Source organism: Mustelus asterias, chromosome 31, assembly GCF_964213995.1.
Source record: "Mustelus asterias chromosome 31, sMusAst1.hap1.1, whole genome shotgun sequence".
Taxonomy (NCBI): domain Eukaryota; kingdom Metazoa; phylum Chordata; class Chondrichthyes; order Carcharhiniformes; family Triakidae; genus Mustelus; species Mustelus asterias.
In genome coordinates, this window is record NC_135831.1 from 4,462,109 (window position 1) to 4,489,739 (window position 27,631).

General features: G+C 49.6%; 1 protein-coding gene across 1 annotated transcript; it reads right to left on the reverse strand.

The window, feature by feature from the left end:
- Nucleotides 1–1,801: 1,801 nt before the first annotated feature.
- On the reverse strand, nt 1,802–26,647 carry tm4sf21b (transmembrane 4 L six family member 21b). Its single transcript, XM_078200861.1, has 5 exons — nt 26,385–26,647; nt 11,475–11,540; nt 6,552–6,709; nt 4,788–4,989; nt 1,802–2,045 (listed from the first exon to the last, which is right to left on the reverse strand). Exons 1-5 carry the CDS (start codon nt 26,562–26,564, stop codon nt 2,034–2,036), a joined length of 618 nt encoding a protein of 205 aa, XP_078056987.1. The 5' UTR covers nt 26,565–26,647; the 3' UTR covers nt 1,802–2,033.
- Nucleotides 26,648–27,631: the final 984 nt, after the last annotated feature.

Below are 27,631 nucleotides of genomic sequence, written 5' to 3' on the forward strand. Positions count from 1 at the left end.
ACTGACTGTGTGGAGTTTGCACATTCTCCTCGTGTCTGCGTGGGTTTCCTCCGGGAGCTCCGGTTTCCTCCCACACTCCAATGATGTGCGGGTTAGGTTGATTGGCCATGCTAAATTGCCTCTTAGTGTCCTGAGATGCGTAGGTTAGAGGGATTAGTAGGTAAATATGTAGGGATATGGGGGTCGGGCCTGGGTGGGATTGTGGTCGGTGCAGCCTCGATGGGCCGAATGGCCTCTTTCTGTGCTGTAGGGTTTCTATGATTTCTATATCGGGACTTTAAGTAAATTTAAGGAGGAGATAAATAGATTTTTAAGTGGTCAGGATTTGAGGGGCTATGGTGAATGGGCAGGAAAGTGGAGTTGAGTCCATGAAAAGATCAGCCATGATCTTATTGAATGGCGGAGCAGGCTCGAGGGGCCGAATGGCCTACTCCTGCTCCTAGTTCTTACATTCGTAGTCTTGTTAGAACCAAAGAAGCCCTGATTTCTGACACGTAATAACTGATGTAATATAGCAAACACGGCAGGTAACTAATACACACCTTGATTTGTAGTGCAAATCACGGTGGCACAGTGGTTAGCACTGTTGCCTCACAGCGGCAGGGAGCCGGGTTCGATTCCCAGCTCGGGTCACTGTCTGTGTGGAGTTTGCACATTCTCCCCGTGTCGGCGTGGGTTTCCTCCGGGTGCTCCGGTTTCCTCCCACACTCCAAAGATGTGCAGGTTAGGTGGATTGGCCATGCTAAATTGCCCCTTAGTGTCTAAAGATGTGCAGGTTAGGTGGATTGGCCATGCTAAATTGCCCCTTAGTGTCCAAAGATGTGCAGGTTAGGTGGATTGGCCATGCTAAATTGCCCCTTAGTGTCTAAAGGTGTGCAGGTTAGGTGGATTGGCCATGCTAAATTGCCCCTTAGTGTCTAAAGATGTGCAGGTTAGGTGGATTGGCCATACTAAATTGCCCCTTAGTGTCCAAAGGTGTGCAGGTTAGGTGGATTGGCCATACTAAATTGCCCCTTAGTGTCCAAAGGTGTGCAGGTTAGGTGGATTGGCCATGCTAAATTGCCCCTTAGTGTCAGGAGGACTCGCTAGGGTAAATGCATGGGGATAGGGCATGAGTGGGATTATGGTCGGTGCAGACTCGATGGGCCGAATGGCCTACTTCTGCACTGTTGTATTCTATAATTTTACTGACATACTCAATTAGTGCTGGCCCTGATTCAGTTTTAAGTTTATTTGCTAGTATCACAAGTCGGCTTACGTTAACACAGCAATGAAGCTACTGTGAAAATCCCCCCAGTCGCCACACTCCGGCGCCTGTTCGGGTGACACTGAGGGAGAATTTTAGCACCCTAACCAGCATGTCTTTCGGGCTGTGGGAGGGAACCGGAGCACCCGGGGGAAACCCACGCAGGAGAACATGCAGACTCCGCACAGACAGTGACCCAAGCCGGGAATCGAACCCGGGTCCCTGGCGCTGTGAGGCGGCAGTGCTAACCACCGTGCCACCGTGCCGTCCCCTACTCTTGTTCCGAGTTCTTACATTCTTAGTCTCATTACAACTAAAGAAGCACTAATTTCTGACGCGTAATAACTGATGTAATATCGGAAACACCACAGGCAATTTGGACACGGTTTGATTGATTGACATACTCAATTAGTGCTGGCCCTGTTACAGGAGCACTTGACGCTAACGCGACGTATTCCGAGTCAAGATTAACCTTTTGCACCAAAGCCTAAACATGAAATAAAGTCACGCTGGAAAAATTTAACCCTTTAGCAAAGCATCGGGGTCCTTACTTTATTATCAACTGCTCAGACATCACAAGCAGTGTTTTTACAAATATGAATCATGGTACATTAAAACAGAAAGAGGGAACTCGTAAGGAGCTTGTATCGCAGGAGATCAGGAACTGGCCAATTTGTGAAACCAAGTTTAAGGCAAAGATAAATTATTTTTCTCGCAAGACGATTTAACTTAAAGGCTTTTATCCGGTGGAAGCTGGGTGCAATTCTTTTTCGATCCCTGGCTTGTGTTACACTGGGCCCTGTAAACATAGAAAAGAATCACAGAACGGTTACAGCAGGGAAGGAGGCTATTCAGCCCGTTGGACGTCTGTGCTGGCTCGCTGCAAGAACGGTTCACCTCGTCCCACTCCCCCCACTCCCCTTTTCAGATTGTTATCCCATTCCCTGGATTTATCCTGCCTCCGGCAGCGCATTCCCGATCCCGATGCTGACTGGATTAACCTACGTGCCGACTTCACATTGACAACTCTGGTTGGGCGTGGTCATGGAGGTTTCGTCACGTGACCTTCCACTTCAGGCCTGCCATTGGCACGTCTTCCGGGCACACTGCCTTCCCTCGGCCAATTGGAAAAGGAGCAAAACCCCTTTGTCATCCAATTAGATTCATCAGGACGGTTGGTGGCCATACCTAATAGGTGTCCGAATCCCACGATGGGTGGGATTTTCTGGCCATTTCTTAGATAGCGGGTGTCGCTGGCTGGGCCAGCATTTATTGCCCATCCCTAGTTGCCCAAGGGCAGTTGAGAGTCAACCACATTGGCTGTGGCTGTGGCCCTGGAGTCACATATAGGCCAGACTGGGTAAGGATGGCAGATTTCCTTCCCTAAAGGAACCAGATGGGTTTTTCCGACAATGGGTCATCAGTAGATTCTTAATTCCCATGCATTAATGACTTTTCTTCCAGATTTGCTCAGGAGGAGGCTGTTCAGCCCCTTGAGCCTGTTCCACCGTCCAATGAAGTCATAATTTCCCTGCGATCAAAGTCCATGTAGCTACCTTTGCAGCAATACCTCTGGCTGACAAACATCTCCAGGTTAAAGTCCAACAGGTTTATTTGGTAGCAAATGCCACGCGCTTTCGGAGCGCTGCTCCTTCGTCAGGTGGAGTGGGAGATGTGCTCACAAACAGGGCATACAGAGACACAAACTCAATTTACAGAATAATGATTGGAATGCTAATGCAGCTAATCAAGTCTTAAAGGTACAGACAATGTGAGTGGAGAGAGCATTAAGCACAGGTTAAAGAGATGTGTATTGTCTCCAGACAGGACAGCTAGTAGCTAGTCGTAGCTAGTAGCTAGTAGACAGCTAGTCCAACGCCGGCATCTCCACATCATGACAAAACATCTGCACAGTTTTAAAACCAACAACTGATCCCACACCGATTGCCACTTGTGGAAGAGAATCCCAAACTTCTCCCACCCGTAGTGTGTGGAAGTGTTTCCCCCACTTCACTCCTGTAAGCTCTGGCTCGAACTTTCGATTGTGAATTCAAAGGGATAAGGGATCAACCTTCTGGGACTGAGGTGAGGAGAAATTTCTTCACCCAGAGGCTGGTGAATGTGTGGAATTCACCACCACAGAAAGTAGTTGAGGCCAAAACGTTGTGTGATTTCAAGAAGGAATTAGGTATCGCTCTTGGGGCTAAAGGGATCGAGGGATAATGGGGGGGGCGGGGGAAGGGGGGGATCAGGATATTGAATTCGATGATCAGCCATGATCGTAATGAATGGCGGAGCAGGCTCGAAGGGCCGAATGGCCTCCTCCTGCTTCAGGTTTCTATGAATCCTCGTGCTGGACCACCCCCCCACCCCCCCCCCCCCCCCCCCCACCCCCCCCCCGACCTCACTCAGCAGAAATACCTTCCCTCTTTCAATACTCTTGATATCTTAAAACCTTTGATTAAATCATTTTCTAAATTGGAAGGGAATAGCTATTGGTTTGAATAATCTGTCCTGGTAATTTAAGCCTTGTTGTCTAGGTAAATTCTGGTGACTCTACACTGCACTCCCTCCAAGGGAAGGGGAGGTGATGGCCTAGTGGTATTATCGTTAGACTATCCATCCAGAAACTCAGCTAATGTTCTGGGGGACCCGGGTTCGAATCCCGCCACGGCAGATGGTGGAATTTGAATTCAATGAAACACCTCTGGAATTAAGAACCTACTGATGACCCATTGTCGGAAAAACCCATCTGGTTCCCTTTAGGGAAGGAAATCTGCCGTCCTTACCCCGGTCTGGCCTACTTGTGACTCCAGAGCCACAGCCAATGTGGTTGACTCTCAACTGCCCTCCAAGGGCAACTAGGGATGGGCAATAAATGCTGGCCCAGCCAGCGACGCCCATGTCCCATGAATGAATAAAAAAGCATGCCCAGGATTGGACACAGTAACAGAAAATGCTGGAGAAACCCAGCACGTCTGACAAAGGGTCATCCAGACCCAAAACATTGGGCGAAATTTTACCATCCCACCCGGCATGGGAATCGGGGACCTTGGGTAGGATTTTCCGACCTTGGGGCGAGTGTGGCCAGAATACACGATCCATTGGCTTTATTCTCAGATGCTGTCAGACCTGCTGGGATTTTCTGGCATGTTCTGTTTTTGTCTCAGACTCCCAGCATCCGCAGTATTTTGCTTTTATCTGAGTGTTGAACACAGTGGCTGGGATTTTGCCGGCACGTCCGCTCCGATTCCGGAGGCGGGCGACGCTCGGAGGAAGGCATTCTCTGTTGGCCTCGGGCGGGGTGGTACGGACTTCGGGCGGACGTGCTGGTAAAATTCGGCCCAGTAACTCCAGGACTGGCCTGACTAAGCGATCAATGTCTCGTGCCCTCTGATCTGTTGGAGAGGCAAAGCCAACGGAGGCTGAGGTGGATCAACCAAGTATCATGGAGGCATGGGGAGTGACCCACCGCGCCAGTCTGATGGGGCACCGGCAGCCCAGTCAAGCTGAAACGTCAATGTTAAGACTGAGGACTCACCGCTCTCCTTTTCCCACACGTTCCGCAGATACACCCAAAGAAGCCGTTGACCATCTGAACCAGACACAGAACCAGCTCGATGACACTGAAGCATATCAGCAGGATGAAGAGGACCATGTTGAAGAGGACCACATCCTGAGGCTTCTTGCACAGGTCCCAGATTTTGGAATTAGAGAGGTAATGATCTTCACTGTCGGAGAAACTAAACATTGAGTTAATCTCAGGGAATGCTTCCTTGTACGTTTCATGGAAAGATGAAGCAAGGAACAGAAGTGCACAGTCAACATTATCTGGTTAGCACTGCTGCCCCATAGCATCGGGGACCCAGGTTCAATTCCGTCCTCGGGTCACTGAATGTGCAGACTCTGCACGTTCTTCGTAAATGGCGGAGCAGGCTCGAAGGGCCGAACGGCCTCCTCCTGTTCCTACTTCTCCGGGTCAGCATAGTGGCACAGTGGTTAGCACTGCTGCCTCACAGCGCCAGAGACCCGGGTTCGATTCCCGGCTTGGGTCACTGTCTGTGTGATGTCTGCAAATTCTCCCTCGTGTCTGCGTGGGTTTCCTCCGGGTGCTCCGGTTTCCTCCCACAGTCCAAAGATGTGCAGGTTAGGTGGATTGGCCATGCTAAATTGCCCCTTAGTGTCCAAGGATGTGCAGGTTAGGTGGATTGGCCATGCTAAATTGCCCCTCAGTGTCCAAAGATGTGCAGGTTAGGTGGATTGGCCATGCTAAAGTGACCCTTAGTGTCCAAAGATGTACGGGTTAGGTGGATTGGCCATGCTAAATTGCCCCTTAGTGTCCAAAGATGTGCAGGTTAGGTGGATCGGCCATGCTAAATTGCCCCTTAGTGTCCAAAGATGTACGGGTTAGGTGGATTGGCCATGCTAAATTGCCCCTTAGTTACCAAAGATGTACGGGTTAGGTGGATTGGCCATGCTAAATTGCCCCTTAGTGTCCAAAGATGTACGGGTTAGGTGGATTGGCCATGCTAAATTGCCCCTCAGTGTCCAAAGATGTGCAGGTTAGGTGGATTGGCCATGCTAAATTGCCCTGTAGTGTCCAAAGATGTGTAGGTTAGGTGGATTGGCCATGCTAAATTGTCCCTTAGTGTCCAAAGATGTGCAGGTTAGGTGGATTGGCCATGCTAAATTGTCCCTTAGTGTCCAAAGATGTGCAGGTTAGGTGGATTGGCCATGCTAAAGTGACCCTTAGTGTCAGGGAGGACTAGTTAGGGTAAATGCATGGTGTTACGGGGATAGGGCCAGGGTGGGAATGTGGTCGGTGCAGACTCGATGGGCCGAATGGCCTCCTTCTGCACTGTCTTTGATTCAACAGCCAAATGTGCAGACGACACGAGAACAGGTGGGATCGTAAGTGGCAATGAGGAACTCAGAAACTTACACATGGATATGGGTAAGTTGGGCGAGTGGGCCAAAATGTGGCAGATGGAGTTTGACGTGGATAAGTGCGAGGTTATCCATTTTAGTTGGAGGAATAAAAAGGCAATCCCAATGGAGAGAGACTTCGGGGTGCTTTGGTGCAGAGGGATCTGGGTGTCCTCGTGCTACGATGGTCCATGATGGTCTGAGGACAATGCAGCACTACTCTCCCAGACTGGGAACTGTATATACGACCTTGTGGCTGTGTCGTTACCAACTCATGCGCTATGCTGAGGACAGGCGATAGGGGTGGAGTGTCAGGCTGGAGTCTAGAATTCGCCGATTTGATAAAGGTGAGATGTACCTGTCTGTGAGTCTTACTTACTTCAGATTTAGATCTTCCGAGTCGAAGGAGAAAGGTCTCGACCAATTTCCTTCTCCAGTAAGGCACATTGGACCATTTATCAAGCCGAGTGAGGAGGTAGCCAAGCAGTATGCTGCACCCACAACTCCCAGAGTGGAAAACAATATGGACAGGAACATCTGAAAGATGGATACAGTGAGTGGGAATTTCAGTCCAGGGACTAAGCCATACACACACACTGCGAAGAAACATACCTCATTTCATCCTTATCTTATTTTGCATCACTGTTTACAGAAGCAAAGTTTGTTTTCGACATAGATTCATAAAATCCCAACAGTGCAGAAGGGGCCTATTCGGCCCATCGAGCCTGCACTGACAACAATCCCACCCAATCCCATAACTGCACATATTTACCCTGCTAATCCCCCTGGGGCAATTTAGCATGGCCAATCCACCTAACCCGCACATCTTTGGACACTAAGGGACAATTTAGCATGGCCAATCCACCTAACCTGCACATCTTTGGACACTAAGGGGCAATTTAGCATGGCCAATCCACCTAACCTGCACATCTTTGGACACTAAGGGGCAATTTAGCATGGCCAATCCACCTAACCTGCACATCTTTGGACACTAAAGGGCAATTTAGCATGGCCAATCCACCTAACCTGCACATCTTTGGACACTGAGGTGCAATTTAGCATGGCCAATCCACCTAACCTGCACATCTTTGGACACTGAAGGGCAATTTAGCATGGCCAATCCACCTAACCTGCACATCTTTGGACACTAAGGGGCAATTTAGCATGGCCAATCCACCTAACCTGCACATCTTTGGACACTGAGGTGCAATTTAGCATGGCCAATCCACCTAACCTGCACATCTTTGGACACTGAGGGGCAATTTAGCACGGCCAATCCACCTAACCTGCACATCTTTGGACACTGAGGGGCAATTTAGCACGGCCAATCCACCTAACCTGCACATCTTTGGACACTAAGGGGCAATTTAGCATGGCCAATCCACCTAACCTGCACATCTTTGGACACTAAGGGGCAATTTAGCATGGCCAATCCATCTACCTGCACATCTTTGGACACTGAGGGGCAATTTAGCATGGCCAATCCACCTAACCTGCACATCTTTGGACACTAAGGGGCAATTTAGCATGGCCAATCCACCTAACCCGCACATCTTTGTACTGTGGGAGGAAACCAGAGCACCCGGAGGAAACCCACGCAGACACGTGGGGAGAACTCCGCACAGACAGTGACCTCAAGCCGGGAATTGAACCCGGGTCCCTGGCGCTGTGAGGTCGCAGTGCTAACCACCGTGCTACCTTGCTGCCCATTAATTTTAAATTCGTATGGCTGCTGTGGGATCTGTTGGAACCCATCTGAGAGGCTTCCCATCTGACCTCCTGGTCACATTACATCCAATACAAACTAGTCACTGGTTACATTCCAACAACAAACAGAATCCAGAACCTCAGCAACTCACCCCGCATCTGATGGGGAATCGTTGGAATTCTTTACCCCAGGACGGACGAGTCCTTGAACATTCCCAAGACTGAGATCGATAGGTTTTAGATTAGTCAGGGAATTAAGGGTTATGGAGATAGGGCAGGAAAGTGGACTCAGTGGGTGGTAGATCACCCTTGATTTGGACAGGCACCGTTTTAGATTAATACTGTGGCAACCAACACGGGCCGGTGTGTGGGGGTGGGGGTGTGGGTGAGGGGGGGCGGGGAGTGGGGGGGGAGGAGAGGGGGTTAATGTCCCTTCATGTCAACCTTGGGGAACCTCAACTGGGGACCAGTCGAAGGCAAATGGGATGTTGGCATTTATCGCGAGGGGGATGGAATATAAAAGCAGAGATGTCTTGCTGCATCTGTACAGGGCATTGGTGAGGTCGCAGCTGGAATACTGTGTGCAGTTTTGGTCCCCTTATTTGCGGAAGGACATATTGGCCTTGGAGGGAGTGCAGAGAAGGTTCACCAGGTTGATACCAGAGATGAGGGGTGTAGATTATGAGGAGAGACTGAGCAGATTGGGTTTGTATTCGTTGGAGTTTAGAAGGCTGAGGGGTGACCTTATAGAGACCTATAAGATAATGAAGGGGCTGGATAGGGTAGAAGTGGAGAGATTCTTTCCACTTAGAAAGGAAACCAGAACTAGAGGGCACAGCCTCAAAATAAAGGGGGGTCAGTTTAGGACAGAGTTGAGGAGGAACTTCTTCTCTCAGAGGGTGGTGAATCTCTGGAATTCTCTGCCCACTGAAGTGGTGGAGGCTACCTCGTTGAATATGTTTAAATCACGGATCGATGGATTCCTGATCGGTAAGGGAATTAGGGGTTATAGGGATCAGGCGGGTAAGTGGAACTGATCCACTATCAGATCAGCCATGATCTTATTGAATGGCGGGGCAGGCTTGAGGGGCTAGATGGCCTACTCCTGCTCCTATTTCTTATGTTCTTATTAGGGAAACGGGGCAGGATTTTTCGGGCCTTGCTCGTCCCGAAACCGTAAAATCCTACCCAAGGTCAACTGACCTTCCCATTGTCCGCTCCTCGCCCGCTCCGATTCCCGTGGTGGGCGGGACCGGAAAATTCCGGCCTTAAGCTCCAGTTTTTAATTAATAGATTTGCCAATCATAGTTGGATAATTGTTCGCAATAAGATTGTTATAATTATATTTATGTTTTTGAGTTATCTTGTTAAACTTCGTACAGAAGGTAATAAATTAATTGGGATTATTGAGTGCACCCTTTGAATCTCGGTTCAGAAGCTTTATCTGTCTGAATGACTGGAACTTCATGGGGGGAGGATTTTCTGCTCCCCCCCCCTCTCCCTCCCGCCCCACAGCGTGTTTCTCAGCTGTGGCTGGTGGTCCGATGTTAGCCGACATTGGGAGCTCCTGGTTCCGCTGCTGTCAGTGGGATTTCCCCTTGACTCCACCCCCTCCCACCGGGAATCCCGCACCGGGAGTGCGCCATCAGGAAACCAAGAGCGGATGGACGATCTCACCGCATAATTCCGTTTCCTACCTCTGTGATATTGCTGAGAAAAGGGGAAGTGCTGTTGAAGCTTTCCGTCTTGCACTCATCAGGACAGACGCAAGAATACCAAATTTCAAAGCTGCGCGAGGAAAGGCGGGGGGGGGTGGGGGGGCTGATTGGTTGGCAAGTTGGCTCTGATTGGTCGAGATGTTGCCATGGCGAATGCTCTAAGTGTCCCCCACACTTTTGTGTATTCAGAAAAAAAATACAATGCCCAAACTTATTCAGAGGGTAGGTCTCCGAATATGAATATATGTTCCTTCTGGCAAGTACGAATTAGGTACATTGTGAGTTGGTAATCTTCATAGAAATCATCATAGAAACCCTACAGTGCAGAAGGAGGCCATTCGGCCCATCGAGTCTGCACCAACCACAATCCCACCCAGGCCCTACCCCCACATATTTACCCGCTCATCCCTCTAACCTACGCATCTCAGGACTCTAAGGGGCAATTTTTAACCTGGCCAATCAACCTAACCCGCACATCTTTGGACTGTGGGAGGAAACCGGAGCACCCGGAGGAAACCCACAGAGACACAAGGAGAATGTGCAAACTCCACACAGACAGTGACCCAAGCCGGGAATCAAACCCAGGTCCCTGGAGCTGTGAAGCAGCAGTGCTAACCACTGTGCTACCGTGCCGCCCCTTCTTAAATAACCAATAACCAATCTGCAATTGGTTATGATGTGGAGATGTGGAGATGGTGGGCACAGTAAGAAGTCTCACAACACCAGGTTGAAGTCCAACAGGGTTATTTCGTAGCACGAGCTTTCGGAGCACTGCCCCTTCATCAAGTGGATTGGTCGTATAATTCGTAGCACCTTGCAACCAATTACGCAACCAATTACATTACAATTGTGTAAATTAGTTGTGTAATTCTTAGCACTTTGCACTTTGTACTAATTTATATCAGGCTCTAAATAAACACCGATAAATTCACTATCTGAATTATAGAGCTAAGTCTCATTCAAACCTTACTGATTTAGTTGATAAAGTTACCCTTATTCCACAATATTTTATTAGGATTTTGACCCAGGTTGAAGGGTCCACTTCATATTCAGGACTCGGTCAATTTAAAAAAACACTCGAAAAGGAACATAAAGAAAACTTTATATTTTTATATGGCTGTGGGGGAGGGGCGGGGGGGAGGGGGGTGGGCGGGAGGGGGGGGGCGCAGACCATGCGAAGGAGCATTGATCTCGAGTGGAGTTTTCCGGCCTTTGGGGTGAGCGCGGCTGGAAAATCCCACCCGAAGTTTTATTTATTAGTGTCACAAGTCGGCTTACATTAACACTGAAGTTACTGTGAGAATCCCCTAGTCGCCACACTCTCCGGCGCCTGTCCGGGTAACACTGAGGGAGAATTTAGCACCTAACCAACACGTCTTTCGGACTGCGGGAGGAAACCGGAGCACCCGGAGGAAACCCACGCAGACACGGGGGGAGAATGTGCAGATTCCGCACAGACAGTGACCCGAGCCGGGAATCGAACCCTTGCCCCTGGCGCTGTGAGGCGGCAGTGCGAACCACCCTGCCGCCCAACAAATGTTTCTTCAGAAGGAACCCTTCAAAATGCAGCGAATGAAACAACAACAAAACTTACTCTAACTTATAAATCAAAGAATGGGTTTAATAAAGAAACTTCATTACTCCAAACTTGGTGCCTCGTCCTAGGCCACTCCAAGCTCCCCACAATTCTACATAGTTCCTTATTTATAGTGAATCAGTTGGTCAGCTGACTATTACATCACTTTGTGATTGGTTCCATGTTTTACTGGGTCAGCTGACCCTGACATCTTGTTCCCATTGGTCACATTACATCCAATACAAATTTGCCACTGGTTACATTCCAACAACAAACAGAATCCAGAACCTCAGCAACTCACCCCGCATCTGTTTGCGCAGCATCCTCCATTACCAGTGGCGTGAATGTGGATCGCCGGGAACAGAACCTGTCGGAAGAGGTGGTTCGAGAAAAGACAATTAGAACAGGCGAGTGCATCTTTGAAAAGGTAATGTCCAAAGAATCGCAGAAGGACCTCATCATAATCTGTGGAGCCTTTCCCGTCGTGTCTTGAATATTGCCAAAAGAGACATGCTGTCGAAGCTTTTCACCTTGCACTCATCAGGACAAGCACAAGAGTACCAAATTTCGAATGATCTCGACGATCCATGCTGCAGGAGGAAAGGGTGCTGATTGGCTGGAAAGTCGATTCTGATTGGCTGAGATTTTTCTATGGAGGAAGCAACAGTTGAGGGGGAGGGGGAGGGGGGGGAGAGGGCGGGACATAGGTTCCCCAAGCTCCTGGGTAATTCAACAAAGGGGCACAGTTTGAATAAATTATTTTTGTTTGCAGACAAAAGTCCACAAAACTCTGAGAGGCATAGACAGGGTGGATAGTCAGAGGCTTTTTCCCAAGGTGAAGGGTTGAGTACAAGAGGGCACAGGTTTAAGGTGAGAGAGGGGAAGTTCAAGGGAGCTATGCGGGGAAAGTTTTTTACACAGAGTGTGGTGGGAGCCTGGAACGCACTGCCAGTGGAGGTGGTGGAAGCGGGCACGTTAGCAACATTTAGGGCGCAGAGTCCATAGAATCCACTACAGTGCAGAAGGAGGCCATTCGCCCCATTGAGTCTGCGCCGACAACAGTCCCACCCATGCCCTATCCCCGTAACCCCATGTATTTACCCCGCTAATCCCTCTAACCTATGCATCCTGGGACACTAAAGGGCAATTTAACATGGCCAATCAACCTAACCTGCACATCTTTGGACTGTGGGAGGAAACCGGAGCACCCGGAGGAAACCCACGCAGACACGGGGGGAGAACGTGTTGACGCCACACCGACCCAAGCCGGGAATTGAACCCAGGTCCCTGGAGCTGTGAGGCAGCAGTGCTAACCACTGTGCCACCACGCCGCGTATCTAGATAGACACATGAACGGGAGGCCAACAGAGGGATAGAACCCGCGTATCGGTGCTGGTTTGGTGGGCCGAAGGGCCTGTTCCTGTGCTGTATTGTTTTTTTGAGCACGGGTCCCTGGGTATGGACATTTTCTGAACATTTCAATGATGTTTTCCTTTCTAACGTAATCCCTTTTTACTTTCTGCTTCTCTCCTGTTTCTGTGGACCATTCCCAACCACCCTCGGCCAAAAAAAAAAATCTGCTAGCCTCTCGTTGTTTTATATTAGGATGTACAGCGGAGGTTCCGTCCAACTGGCCCTCAGTGGCGTCCTGTTTACCCTGGTACAATCCTTGATAATCTTACACGCATTCCTATCGGATCTCCACTGACTTCACCTCATCTGCTCCAACCTCATAAATAAAACGTTTCATAAGAACATAAGAACTAGGAGCAGGAGTAGGCCATCTGGCCCCTCGAGCCTGCTCCGCCATTCAATAAGATCATGGCTGATCTTTTTGTGGACTCAGCTCCACTTACCCGCCCGCTCACCATAACCCTTAATTCCTTTACTGTTCAAAAATCTATCCATCCTTGCCTTAAAAACATTCAATGAGGTAGCCTCAACTGGGCAGGGAATCCCACAGATTCACAACCTTTTCGTGTGAAGAAGTTCCTCCTCAACTCAGTCCCAAATCTGCTCCCCCTTATTTTGAGGCCATACCCCCCTAGTTCTAGTTTCACCCGCCAGTGGAAACAACTTCACTGCTTCTATCTTATCTATTCCCTTCATAGTCTTATATGTTTCACCCAGTAACCTCCCCCACTGCAGGGTGGGTCTCGCTATCAAGAGGCCTTCCTTCATTGCTAGCTTCACTCGGAGGGTTGCCAATCTTTGGAATTCTCTATCCCAGAGATTCTCCACCATTGGGTATTTTTGAGAGGTTGACCTTTATTTTGGCCACTGAGGGAATGGGGGAGATGGTGGGCTGCTGAAGGAAAGTGGAATTGGACTAGAAATTCAGCCATGATCGCACTGGGCTATGGAACAGGCTTGAGGCCTACTCCCGACCCTATTTTTTCAATAATGATCTTTACAACAATATCATAGAAACATAGAAACTAGAAGCAGGAGGAGGCCATTCGGCCCTTCGAGCCTGCTCCGCCATTCATCACAATCATGGCTGATCATCAAATTCAATATCCTGATCGCCCCTTCCCTCCCATATCCCTCGATCCCTTTAGCCCCAAGAGCGATATCTAATTTCTTCTTGAAATCACACATTTTGATCTCATCTACTTTCTGTGGGAGTGAATTCCAAACATTCACCACTCTCTGGGTGAAGAAATTTCTCCTCACCTCAGTCCTAAAAGGTTTGCCCCTTATCCTCAGACTGTGACCCTTAGTTCTGGATTTACCCCACCATCGGGAACATTCTTTCTGAATCTACCCTGTTAGAATTTTATAAGTTTCTATGAGATCCCCTCTCACTCTTCTAAACTCCAATGAATATAATCCTAACCGACTTAGTCTCTCCTCATATGACAGACCTGCCATCCCAGGAATCAGCCTGGTAAACCCTCGCCGCGCTCCCTCTATAGCAAGGACATCCTTCCTCAGATAAGGAGACCAAAACTGCACACAATACTCCAGGTGTAGCCTCATCAACACCCTGTACAATTGCAGCAAAACATCCCTACTCCTGTACTCGAATCCTCTCGCTATAAAGTTTAAGTTTATTTATTAGTGTCACAAGTAGGCTTACATTAACACTGCAATGAAGTTACCGTGAAAATCCCCTAGTCCCCACACTCCAGCGCCTGTTCGGGTAACACTGAGGGAGAGTTTAGCGCGGCCAATGTACCCTAACCAGCATGTCTTTCGGACTGTGGGAGGAAACCGGAGAACCCGGAGGAAACCCACGCAGACACGGGAGAACGTATAGACTCCGCACAGACAATGACCCAAGCCAGGAATCGAACCTGGGTCCCTGGTGCTGTGAGGCAGCAGTGCTAACCACTGTGCCACCGTGCCGCCCATCAAGACCGACATACCATTTGCCTTCTTTACTGCCTGCTGTACCTGGGCGCTTACTTTCAGAGACTGATGCACAAGGACACCAAGGTCTCGTTGAGTATCCACCTCTCTCAATTTACACCCAGTCAAATAATCATAGACTCATAGAACCCCTACAGTACAGAAGGAGACCATTCGGCCCATCAAGTCTGTACTGACCACATCCCCGCCCAAGCCCTATTCCCATAACCCCACACATTTACCCTACTAATCCCCTTGACGCTAAGGGGTAATTTAGCATGGCCAATCCACCTAACCTGCACATCTTTGGACACTAAGGGGCAATTTAGCATGGCCAATCCACCGAACCTGCACATCTCTGGACTGTGGGAAGAAACACGGTAGCATAGTGGTTAGCGCTGCTGCTTCACAGCTACAGGGACCTGGGTTCGATTCCCGGCTTGGGTCACTGTCTGTGTGGAGTTTGCACGTTCTCCTCGTGTCTGCGTGGGTTTCCTCCGGGTGCTCCGGTTTCCTCCCACAGTCCAAAGATGTGCGGGTTAGGTTGATTGGCCATGCTAAATTACCCCTTAGTGTCCTGGGATGCGTGGATTAGCGGGTAAAATATGTAGGGATGTGGGGGTAGGGCCTGGGTGGGATTGTGGTCGGTGCAGACTCGATGGGCCGAATGGCCTCTTTCTGTACAGTAGCGTTTCTATGATTTCTATGATTTCTAAACCGGAGCACCCGGAGGAAACCCACGCAGACACGGGGAGAATGTGCAGACTCCACACAGACAGTGACCCGAGGCCGGGTATCGAACCCGGGTCCCTGGCGCTGTGAGGCAGCAGTGCTGATCACTATGCTACCGTGCCACCCGAATAATAATAATCTGTCTTCCTTTTATCATCTGCCCTGAGAACTGGGAATCAGTTGCAAATTCGGATTTGTCGGAATATTTCTCTCTTCCTGGGGGAAAATCCCAGTGGAGTGAGAAGATACTGTGATAAGAAACACATTTATTTATTTTGGGCTTACTCAGGTCAAACCTGCATACCAGCTGCTGTTAATCACTAACCAGTTTGCTTTCGAGATAAGATTGCGATCTTTTAACGCAGACAAACTACAAAAACTTCCTTGTCAAAAGCAGACCCTGGACCAATGTTTTCGGAAACTTTTTTTCCCGAGCGGTGTCATGGAGAGGTTCATAAGTTCATAAGATATAAGAGCAGAATTAGGCCATTCGGCCCATCGAGTCTGCTCCGCCATTCGATCATGGCTGATCTGCTCCTCGTCCCCATTTTCCTGCCTTCTCCCCATAACCCTTCAACCCATTACCAATTAAAAGTCTATCTAACTCCTCCTTAAATGTACTCACTGTCCCAACATCCACTGCACTTTAGGGCAGCGAATTCCACAGATTCACAACCCTTTGGGAGAAATAGTTTCTCCTCAACTCTGTTTTAAATTTGCTGCCCCTTATCCTAAGACTGTGACCCCTCGTCCTAGAATGTCCCACCAATGTCCCACTCATTCTTCTAAATTCCAGAGAGTGTCGGCCCAAACTGTTCAACCTCTCTTCATACGGCAAAGCCCTCATCTCTGGAATCAATCTGGTGAACCTCCTCTGAACTGCCTCCAATGTAGAGGTGCAGCACAGCAGGCCATTCAGCCCATCAAGGTTGTGCTGCCTATTTGAAAGAGCTATCCAAATAATTCCACTCCCCCTGAGTGTTTTCCCCAGCAATCCCTCCCTCTCAATTATTTAACCAATTCCCCCCCGTTTGAAACTTCCTGTTGAATCTGCTTCCACCGCCCTTTCAGGCAGCGCCTTCCAGATCACAACAATCCACCTAACCCGCGCATCGTTGGACACTAAGGGGCAATTTAGCATGGCCAATCCACCTAACCCGCACATCTTTGGACACTAAGGGGCAATTTAGCACGGCCAATCCACCTAACCTACACATCTTTGGACACTAAGGGACAATTTAGCATGGCCAATCCACCTAACCTGCACATCTTTGTACACTAAGGGGCAATTTAGCATGGCCAATCCACCTAACCTGCACATCTTTGTACACTAAGGGGCAATTTAGCATGGCCAATCCACCTAACCTGCACATCTTTGTACACTAAGGGGCAATTTAGCATGGCCAATCCACCTAACCAGCACGCCTTTCAGACTGTGAGAGGAAACTGGAGCACCCGGAGGAAACTCACGCAGACACGAGGGTGAACGTGCAGACTCCACACAGACAATGACCCAAGCCGGGAATCGGGTGATGCAGCAGTGCTAACCACTGTGCCGCCGTGCCTAACATCCCATAATAATGGATGCCATATTTCCAGCACTGTACAACTGTGTCTACATTTGATTTGATTTATTATTGTCACATGTATTGGGATACAGTGAAAAGTATTGTTTCTTGCGCCCTATACAGGCAAAGCATACCGTTCATAGAGTACATAGGGGAGAAGGATTTGATTTATTATTGTCACGTGTATCGGGTTACAATGAAAAGTATTGTTTCTTGCGCGCTATACAGACAAAGCATACCCTTCATAGAGTACATAGAGGAGAAGGAAAGGAGAATGCAGAATGTAGTGTTACAGTCATAGCTAGGGGTGTAGAGAAAGATCAACTTAATATAATGTCGGTCCATTCAAAAGTCTGACAGCAGCAGGGAAGATGCTGTTCTTGAGTCGGTTGGTGCGTGACCTCAGACTTTTGTATCTTTTCCCCGACGGAAGAAGGTGGAAGAGAGAATGTCCGGGGTGCGTGGGGGGTCCTTGATTATGCTGACTGCTTTTCCCCGAGGCAGCGGGAAGTGTAGACGGAGTCAATGGATGGGAGGCTGGTTTGAGTGATGGACTGGGCTTCGTTCACGACCCTTTTGTAGTTCCTTGTGGTCTGCACTGCCCGTTCCTCGCAGTCGTCCACTCGAATTGCGGAACAGTGATGGCACCCGCTGCCAATCGTCATGGTGGCTCAGTTGAAACTGCAAGAGGTCCCGACAGCACAAGGTGACGCTTCCGCCTCTCCGACCTCCGTCTGCACCCAGAGAGGGCATCTGGAGCGGCTTCACACTGGGGTGGAGCATTGGCAGCGACAGGCCTGTTACCTCAGGTGGGCAAAGCCTTTCCTCTGCTCGTACACTGAACCAGCTGGGTAGAAACAAGTCAAAGCACCAACCAGGATGCTGCCTGGATCAGAGGGCATGAGGGGAGGCTGGACAAACTAGGGTTGTTTCCTCTGGAGCTGAGGGGAGACCTGATAGAAAATTATAAAATTATGAGAGGCGTAGATAGGGTTGACAGTCAGAGGGGGGGGCGATTCTCCCAACCGGATCCGCTACTTTTTAGCGTATCTCGCCGGGAGAATCGCGTGTCAGCTGATTCGCGGGATTCCCGCCTGTGTTCCCGACACGTGCGCATCCCCGAGCACCGGATGTCCGGCGCAGTCGGGACCACGCAGGAAACCAGCCGGAAGACCAGGGTCAGTGATTTTAATCTTATTTTAATCTTATTTTAAATGCGATTATCGGGCCCGGGACTGAATTCTCCAGGCTCGCTCGGGTCTCCCATCCCGCCAGGAGTACTCCATTCCGACGGAGTTTAGAATAGCTTCCCACATTCGGGGAACTAGCGGGAGACGCCGCTGGAGTGAAGTGGGGGGGGCAATCAGGTCTCCCTAGGGGGGTCGGGTGGCGGGGGGGTGGTGCCACCTGGGCATGAGCACCCTGGCGGTGCCAGCCTGTGTCCCCGGCACTGTCCAAGGGGCAAAGTGGCCATGTCCAGGGGGCATCTTGGCACTGCCCACCGGGCATGGAGCAGTGCCAAGGGGGCCTAAGGGCAGGGTCTAGGGGGAAGAGTCTGCAGGGGGCAGGGCTTAGGGACGATTGGTGGGGGTGGGGGGTCCCGCTGCCACTCTGCCATTGAGATCATTCAGAGCTGGAGAGAGGCCAGTGATCAGGGCGGGCTGCGGGGGTGATGGTCTGCTGGAGGGTTCTGCCCCCCGTGGAGAGGGGGCTCTGCTGGGTGGTGGGGGGAGGGGGGGGCAGGGATGGCGGGGGGCAGGGGGGGGTCTAATGAGGGGGGGGGGGGGAATCTGCCTCCCGTGCAGGATCTGCTGGAGAGTGGGGGGGATCGTCACTGTCGGGTGGGGGTGGAGATTGCGGTGCTCCAGGTCGGTGGGGGGGTCGGTGCTGGCCCGGGAATTGTTGTGGGGGCCACGATCGGGCCGTGGTGGGGGAGGGGGGAGGGGGGAGGGGGGGTTGGAGGGGCAGCACTGCGGGGGTCCCGGGCTGGCCAGCGATCGAGCTGGCCAGCAAACGGGGAGTCTGACAGATCGGGACCACTGCGCATGCGCAGAGTTTCGGAACTGTCGAACTCCGATGGGAATAGGCCCCGCCCCCCTGGGTTTGTAATGAGATTCGCGACTGGGACCTCTGCAGTGCACAGAGTGCGGAGATTCAGGCCTGAAGCTGCACTGAGAAAACAGCCGTGATCTCGAACAGTTTTCCCACCAATTCAGCAATTAAAACCTTTTTTAGAGAATTGCCCCCAGAATCTTTTTCCCAGAGTTGAAATATCTAATATTAGAGGGCACGCACTTAAGGTGAGAGGGGGGAACTTCGCTGAGAGCTGGGACTCTGAATGGGGAGGAATTTGTAAAATGCGTACAGGAAGGTTCTTTGGAACAACATGTAGATAGCCCGACTAGAGAGGGGGCTATACTGGACCTAGTACTGGGGAATGAGCCCGGTCAGGTCTTCAAAGTTTCGGTAGGAGAACATGTGGCAAATAGTGACCACAATTCTGTTAGCTTTAGGATAGTGATGGAAAAGGATGAGTGGTGTCCCAAGGGTAAGGTGTTGGATTGGGGGAAGGCTAACTTTAGTGGGATTAGGCAGAAATTGGCAGCTCTTGATTGGGAGAGGCTGTTTGAGGGTAAATCCACATCTGGCATGTGGGAGTCTTTTAAGGAACAGTTGTTAGGGCTGCAGGATAGGCATGTACCTGTAAAAAAGAAGGATAGGAAGGGTAGGATTCGAGAACCGTGGATAACCAGGGAAATTGAGGGACTGGTCAAAAAGAAAAGAGAGGCGTATGTTAGGTCCAGGCAGCTAAAAACGGAGGGAGCTCTGGAGGAGTACAAAGAAAGTAGGAAAGAACTCAAACGGGGAATTAGAAGGGCAAAAAGGGGCCACGAAATGTCCTTGGCAGACAGGATTAAGGAGAATCCCAAGGCATTTTATTCATACGTTAGGAACAAAAGGGTTGTCAGGGAAAAAATCAGACCTCTCAGGGACAAAAGTGGGGAATTATGCTTGGAGCCCAAAGAAGTAGGGGAGATCCTAAATGAATATTTTGCATCGGTATTCACAAAGGAGAGGGATGTGTTGACTGGGAGTGTCTCGGAGGGGAGTGTCGAACCGTTGGAGAAAATCTCCATTACAAGGGAGGAAGTGTTAGGTTTGTTAGAGAATATAAAGACTGGCAGATCCCCAGGGCCTGATGGAATCTATCCAAGGCTGCTCAGGGAGACGAGAGATGAAATCGCTGAGCCTCTGACGCAAATCTTTGTCTCGTCACTGGACGCAGGTGAGGTCCCAGAGGATTGGAGGATAGCTAATGTGGTCCCGTTAGTTAAGACGGGTAAGAAGGATAACCCGGGTAATTATAGGCCGGTGAGCTTGACGTCCGTGGTGGGGAAGTTGTTGGAGAAGATTCTTAGAGATAGGATGTATGCGCATTTAGAAAGGAATAAACTCATTAACGATAGTCAGCATGGTTTTGTGAGAGGGAGGTCATGCCTCACTAACCTGGTGGAGTTTTTTGAAGAAGTGACCAGAATGGTTGACGAGGGAAGGGCCGTGGATGTCGTCTATATGGACTTTAGTAAAGCGTTTGACAAAGTCCCTCATGGTAGGCTGGTGAAAAAGGTTGGATCTCATGGGATAAAGGGGGAGGTGGCTAGATGGGTGGAGACCTGGCTTGGTCACAGAAGACAGAGGGTGGTAGTGGAAAGGTCTTTTTCCGGCTGGAGGCCTGTGACTAGTGGTGTTCCGCAGGGCTCTGTATTGGGACCTCTGCTGTTTGTGATTTATATAAACGATCTGGAAGAAGGTGTAACTGGGGTGATCAGTAAGTTTGCGGACGACACAAAATTGGCAGGACTTGCAGATAGTGAGGAGCATTGTCAGAAGCTACAGAAGGATATAGATAGGCTGGAAATTTGGGCAAAGAAATGGCAGATGGAGTTCAATCCTGATAAATGCGAAGTGATGCATTTTGGTAGAAATAATGTAGGGAGGAGCTATACGATAAATGGCAGAACCATAAAGGGTGTAGATACGCAGAGGGACCTGGGTGTGCAAGGCCACAGATCCTTGAAGGTGACGTCTCAGGTGGAGAAGGTGGTGAAGAAGGCATATGGCATGCTTGCCTTTATAGGACGGGGCATAGAGTATAAAAGCTGGGGTCTGATGTTGCAGATGTATAGAACGTTGGTTCGGCCGCATTTGGAATACTGCGTCCAGTTCTGGTCGCCACACTACCAGAAGGACGTGGAGGCTTTGGAGAGAGTCCAGAGGAGGTTTACCAGGATGTTGCCTGGTATGGAGGGGCTTAGTTATGAGGAGAGATTGGGTAAACTGGGGTTGTTCTCCCTGGAAAGACGGAGGATGAGGGGAGACTTACTAGAGGTGTATAAAATTATGAAAGGCATAGATAGGGTGAACGGTGGGAAGCTTTTCCCCAGGTCGGTGGTGACGTTCACGAGGGGTCATAGGTTCAAGGTGAAGGGGGGGAAGTTTAACACAGATATCAGAAGGACATATTTTACACAGAGAGTGGTGGGGGCCTGGAATGCGCTGCCGGGCAAGGTGGTGGAGGCAGACACACTGGGAACGTTTAAGACTTATCTAGATAGCCATATGAACGGAGTGGGAATGGAGGGACACAAAAGAATGGTCTAGTTTGGACCAGGGAGCGGCGTGAGCTTGGAGGGCCGAAGGGCCTGTTCCTGTGCTGTATTGTTCTTTGTTCTTTGTTCAATGGAGCAAGTTTTTTTAGAGGGAGCCGTAGATGTCTGGAATCCGCTGCCAGGGATGGTGACGGAGGCAGATAAGATAGGGGCATTTAAATAGAATAGAATCCCTACAGCGCGGAAGGAGGCCATTTGGCCCATCGAGTCTGCACCGACCACAATCCCACCCAGCCCCTATCCCCGTCGCCCCACATATTTACCCTGCTAATCCTCTGACACTAAGGTCAACTTAGCACGGCCAATCCACCTAACCCGCACATCTTTTGGAGTGTGGGAGGAAACCGGAGCACCCGGAGGAAACCCACACGGACATGGGGGAGAATGTGCGAACTCCACGCAGACAGTGACCCAAGCCGGGAATCGAATCTGGGGTCCCTGGCACTGTGAGGCAGCAGTGCTAACCCACTGTGCCACCGCGCCACCCTATAGTGCCACCAGGCCGTGCAAAGAATAGAGGGATTTGGACCAAAGGGCAGGCAGAAGGGATTAGTTTAAATTGGCGTCATGTTGGGCACAGCATTGTGGGCCAAAGGGCCTGTTCCTGTGCTGTTTTGTTCTGTGTTCGAACTAACTAAGGGTAACCGTAAGTTAATCCAAAGCCATTCTTTGCCATTTCCATTGGGTTGATTGGTATCGATAGGGTGAGCAGTTGGAAGCTTTTTCCCAGGGCAAGAACTGACAATTACAAGGGGGCACAAGGTCAAGATAAGGGGGGAAAGGTTGAGTGGAGATGTGCGGGGGGAGTTTTTTACACAGAGGGTGGTGGGGGCCTGGAATGCGCTGCCAAGTGAGGTGGTTGAGGCAGTTACATTGGCAACATTTAAGACTTATCTGGATAGACACATGAACAGACGGGGAATGGAGGGATGTAAGCGGTTGGTCTCGATAGGACAACATGATCAGCGCAAGCTTGGAGGGCCTGTTCCTGTGCTGTACTGTTCTTTGTTCTTTGTTTCAAAGAGTTTCCAGTTGGTTAATAAGGTTAACTAACCAGCTTTGTTTCTCAAGACAATGCAGCTTAGCTCACACTGGGGAGGGAGCAAAGGGAGTGTTCGTTCTAGTCTGAGTAGTTGCCACCAAAGGGTTGTGTACTCACTGGCTAATGGTTAGTCATGGATCCTTCGTGTCTGATCCGTATAATCCTGGCTAGTCACATCTGGAGGCCAATGTCCACAGTCTTGGCTCTCACACCACCCGCACTGTCTATTCAGCCCCGCGCAAGGTACCTGGAGAGTGTGAGGGTAAGATCAGCAGAAAGCAGTGCATGAGGATAGGCTGAGGGAGCTCGGTCTTTTTTCCTTGGAGAGACGAAGGATGAGAGGAGACCTAATAGAGGTGTATAAGATGTTGAGAGGCATAGATCGGGTGGACTCTCAGAGGCTTTTTCCCAGGGTGGAAATGTCTGCTACGAGAGGACACGGGTTTAAGGTGCTGGGGGAGATGTTAGGGGTAAGTTTTTCACACAGAGGGTGGTGGGCGAGTGGAATCGGCTGCCGTCAGTGGTGGTGGAGGCGAACTCAATAGGGTCTTTTAAGAGACTCCTGGATGAGTACATGGAGCTTAATAGGATGGAGGGTTATAGGTAGGTCTAGAAGGTAGGGATGTGTTCGGCACAACTTGTGGGCCGAAGGGCCTGTTTGTGCTGTAGTTTTTCTATGTTTCTAATCGACCGCATTTCCCCTTCGAACTGCAACCTCCCTGCATTGAAATCGGGGCAGCGCTGGTCTGATGTCCAACCCTCCAGGGTGGCCCCAGAGACCCCAGCAATTAGTTTTTAAGTTTAAGTTTTATTCATTAGTCTCACAAGTAAGGCTTACATTAACATTGCAATGAAGTTACTGTGAAAATCCCCCAGTCACCACACTCCGGCGCCTGTACGGGTAACACTGAGGGAGAATTTAGCACGGCCAATGCACCCTAACCAGCACGTCTTTCGGACTGTGGGAGGAAACCGGAGCACCCGGAGGAAACCCATGCAGACACGGGGAGAACGTGCAGACTCCGCACAGACAGTGACCCAAGCCGGGAATCGAATCCGGGGTCCCTGGCGCTGTGAGGCAGCAGTGCTAACCCACTGTGCCAGCGTATTGCCCAAATTAATTAAATTAAGGATGAATCAATTGGATGCTATTTTGATGCAACATTCAGGGAGTTAGACTTAGACCAAAGGTAGTTTTCTAAAGGATAGGAATGTGCTAAGGGCATGGTGGCACACTGGTTAGCACTGCTGCTTCACAGCGCCAGGGACCCGGGTTCAATCCAGCCTCGGGTGACTGTCTGTGTGCAGTTTGCATGTTCTCCCCCCTCGTGTCTGTGTGGGTTTCCTCCGGGTACTCTGGTTTCCTCCCACAGTCCAAAGATGTGCGGATTAGGGCAGTAGACCATGCTAAATTGCCCCTTAGTGTCATGGGGATTAGTCAGGTAAATACGTGGGGCTACGGGATAGGACCTGGGTGGGATTGTTGTTGGTACAGACTCGATGGGCTGAATAGCCTCCTTCTGCACTGTAGGGATGGTATGGATTCCAAGTGTTTATTGGAGACAGGACATGAAAAGGCAATTTGACCAGGTGGGGCAGAGGGTTGGTGACAAGGGATCGTGTGATGGAACCTCCAGGAATACATCCAACCAGAGTTGGCACCGTTGGCACGGTAGCGCAGTGGTTAGCACTGCTGCTTCACAGCTCCAGGGTCCCGAGTTCGATTCCCGGCTCGGGTCACTGTCTGTGTGGAGTTTGCACATTCTCCTCGTGTCTGCGTGGGTTTCCTCCGGGTGCTCCGGTTTCCTCCCACAATCCAAAGATGTGCGGGTTAGGTTGATTGGCCAGGTTAGAAATTGCCCCTTAGAGTCCTGAGATGCGTAGGTTAGAGGGATTAGTGGGTAAAATATGTGGGGGTAGGGCCTGGGTGGGATTGTGGTCGGTGCAGACTCGATGGGCCGAATGGCCTCCTTCTGCACTGTAGGGTTTCTATGATTCAGAGTTGCCAACTATAGATCTGTTTCTGGCCTTAACTCCAATTTCCTGACTGCCTCCCTGTAACCCTTGTAGATGAAAGAAATCTGTCTACTTCAGCCCTGAATATATTTAAAGACCCAGCCTCCAAACACAAACAATTCTCCAAAAACAAAATCCTCCTCTTCTCTGCTCTTAATTGGAGACCCTTCATTTTGAAATTGTGCCCCTTAGTTCCTGATTCCAACCTCTCCCTCCCTGCCCCCCAACTCCCCCCAGGAGGGGAACACCCTCTCGGCACCCACCCTGTCAAAGGCCCCTCAGAAACAATACTTTTCAGTACATGTGACAATAATAAATCAAATCCTTCTCCCCTATGTACTCTATGAATGGTATGCTTTGTCTGTACAGCGCGCAAAAACAATACTTTTCACTGTATCCCAATACATGACAATAATAAATCAAATCCTTCTCCCCTATGTACTCTATGAATGGTATGCCTTGTCTGTACAGTGCGCAAAAAACAATACTTTTCACTGTATCCCAATACATGACAATAATAAATCAAATCCTTCTCCCCTATGTATTCTATGAACGGTATGTTTTGTCTGTATCGCGTTCAAGAAACAATACTTTTCACTGTATCCCAATACATGTGACAATAATAAATCAAATCCTTCTCTCCTGTGTACTCTATGAACGGTATGCTTTGTCTGGCATAACTATAGGGTTCGTGGTGGGAGATATAGGAAGGATATCAGAGGTAGGTTCTTTACGCAGAGAGTGGTTGGGGTGTGGAATGAACTGCCTGCAGTGATAGTGGAGTCAGACACTTTAGGAACATTTAAGCGGTTATTGGATAGGCACATGGAGCACACCAGGATGATAGGGAGTGGGATAGCTTGATCTTGGTTTCAGATAAAGCTCGGCACAACATCGTGGGCCGAAGGGCCTGTTCTGTGCTGTACTGTTCTATGATCTTTGTTCTGTACAGCGCGCAAGAAACAATACTTTTCTCTGTGTCCCAGTACATGACAATAATAAATCAAATCCTTCTCCCCTGTGTACTCTATGAATGGTATGCTTTCTCTGTATCGCGTTCAAGAAACAATACTTTTCACTGAATCCCAATATGTAACAATAATAAATCAAATCAAATCCTTCTCCCCTATGTACTCTATGAACGGTATGCTTTCTCTGTATCGCGTTCAAGAAACAATAAGACCATAAGACATAGGAGCGGAAGTAAGGCCATTCGGCCCATCGAGTCCACTCCACCATTCAATCATGGTTGATTTCAACTCCATTTACCCGCTCTCTCCCCATCGCCCTTAATTCCTCGAGAAATCAAGAATTTATCAATTTCTGTCTTGAAGACGCTCAACGTCTCGGCCTCCACAGCCCTCTGTGGCAATGAATTCCACAGACCCACCACTCTCTGGCTGAAGAAATTTCTCCTCATCTCTGTTCGAAAGTGACTCCCTTTTATTCTAAGGCTGTGCCCCCGCGTCCTAGTCTCCCCTGCCAATGGAAACAACTTCCCTACGTCCATCCTATCTAAGCCGTTCATTATCTTGTAAGTTTCTATTAGATCTCCCCTCAACCTCCTAAACTCCAATGAATACAATGAATACAATACTTTTCACTGAATCCCAATATGTAACAATAATAAATCAAATCAAATCCTTCTCCCCTGTGTACTCTATGAACGGTATGCTTTCTCTGTATCGCGTTCAAGAAACAATACTTTTCACTGAATCCCAATATGTAACAATAATAAATCAAATCAAAAATCACATTGACTGACTGTGATAAGGTTACAGTCAACATCATCATTTCAAAAGGGAATGGGCGAGGGAGGGAATACTCACCGCGATTCCGCCTCCGAGAATCCCACCGAGATACAAGATCTCCGGGGTCAATTTGCCCGTCTCCTGGAGGTATTCCACTTCAAAGTTGGGGAATAACAGGAGGATGTTGGCGATGATGCTGAAGAGGGCAAGGGGGTACAAAGCGGAGCCAATAAACTTGGCGCATTTTCCCGTGCACATTCTCCGGAGCTAACAGGGACAGATTCGATAGTGGCCCAACTCGGAATCAGCCAGGTTTTATACAGCAGTTCAGAGAGGAACTCTCGATAAGGCTCATCGCTACAACTTCTGTCAATAAGTAGCAGGATGGCCCAATGAGCGGACCTGAATTGCTCTCTCTCTCTGGCTTTATCTCTGTTTGCTTTGCTTCACATGTCCACCAATGCTGAGGCGAAGCAAGTCGACAGGGGAGAAGTTCAGCGTTCAAGGGAGCAAAGGCCGGGCGCTAAGAGCCTTGAACTGCAGAACACAGCAATTGATTTTTTTGGTCCGAGATGATTTGCATGCTAATAAAGTGAGCTCATGGGGCAGCGAGCGGCGCGGTGGCAGTGGTTAGCACTGCTGCCTCACAGCTTCCCGGCTTGGGTCACTGTCTGTGCGGAGTCTGCACGTTCTCCCCGTGTCTGCATGGGTTTCCTCCGGGTGCTCCGGTTTCCTCCCACAGTCCAAAGATGTGCAGGTTAGGTGGATTGGCCATGCTAAATTGCCCCCTTACTGTCCAAAGATGTGTAGGTTAGGTGGATTGGCCATGCTAAATTGCCCCTTAGTGTCCAAAGATGTGTAGGTTAGGTGGATTGGCCATGCTAAATTGCCCCCTTACTGTCCAAAGATGTGTAGGTTAGGGGGATTGGCCATGCTAAATTGCCCCCTTACTGTCCAAAGATGTGTAGGTTAGGTGGATTGGCCATGCTAAATTGCCCCTTAGTGTCCAAAGATGTGTAGGTTAGGTGGATTGGCCATGCTAAATTGCCCCCTTACTGTCCAAAGATGTGTAGGTTAGGTGGATTGGCCATGCTAAATTGCCCCTTAGTATCCAAAAATGTGCGAGTTAGGTGGATTGGCCATGCTAAATTGCCCCTTCGTGTCCAAAGATGTGCAGGTTAGGTGGATTGGCCATGCTAAATTGCCCCCTTAGTGTCCAAAGATGTGTAGGTTAGGTGGATTGGCCATGCTAAATTGCCCCCTTAGTGTCCAAAGATGTGCAGGTTAGGTGGATTGGCCATGCTAAATTGCCCCCTTAGTGTCCA

Coding starts and splice junctions, on each gene's coding strand:
- tm4sf21b (XM_078200861.1), bottom strand. CDS start 26,564: ATGTGCACGGGAAAATGCGCCAAGTTTATTGGCTCCGCTTTGTACCCC. Junction 11,541..26,384: donor TTCTCGGAGGCGGAATCGCG/GTGAGTATTCCC, acceptor CTCTTCCGACAG/GTTCTGTTCCCGGCGATCCA. Junction 6,710..11,474: donor GCTGCGCAAACAGATGCGGG/GTGAGTTGCTGA, acceptor TCCATCTTTCAG/ATGTTCCTGTCCATATTGTT.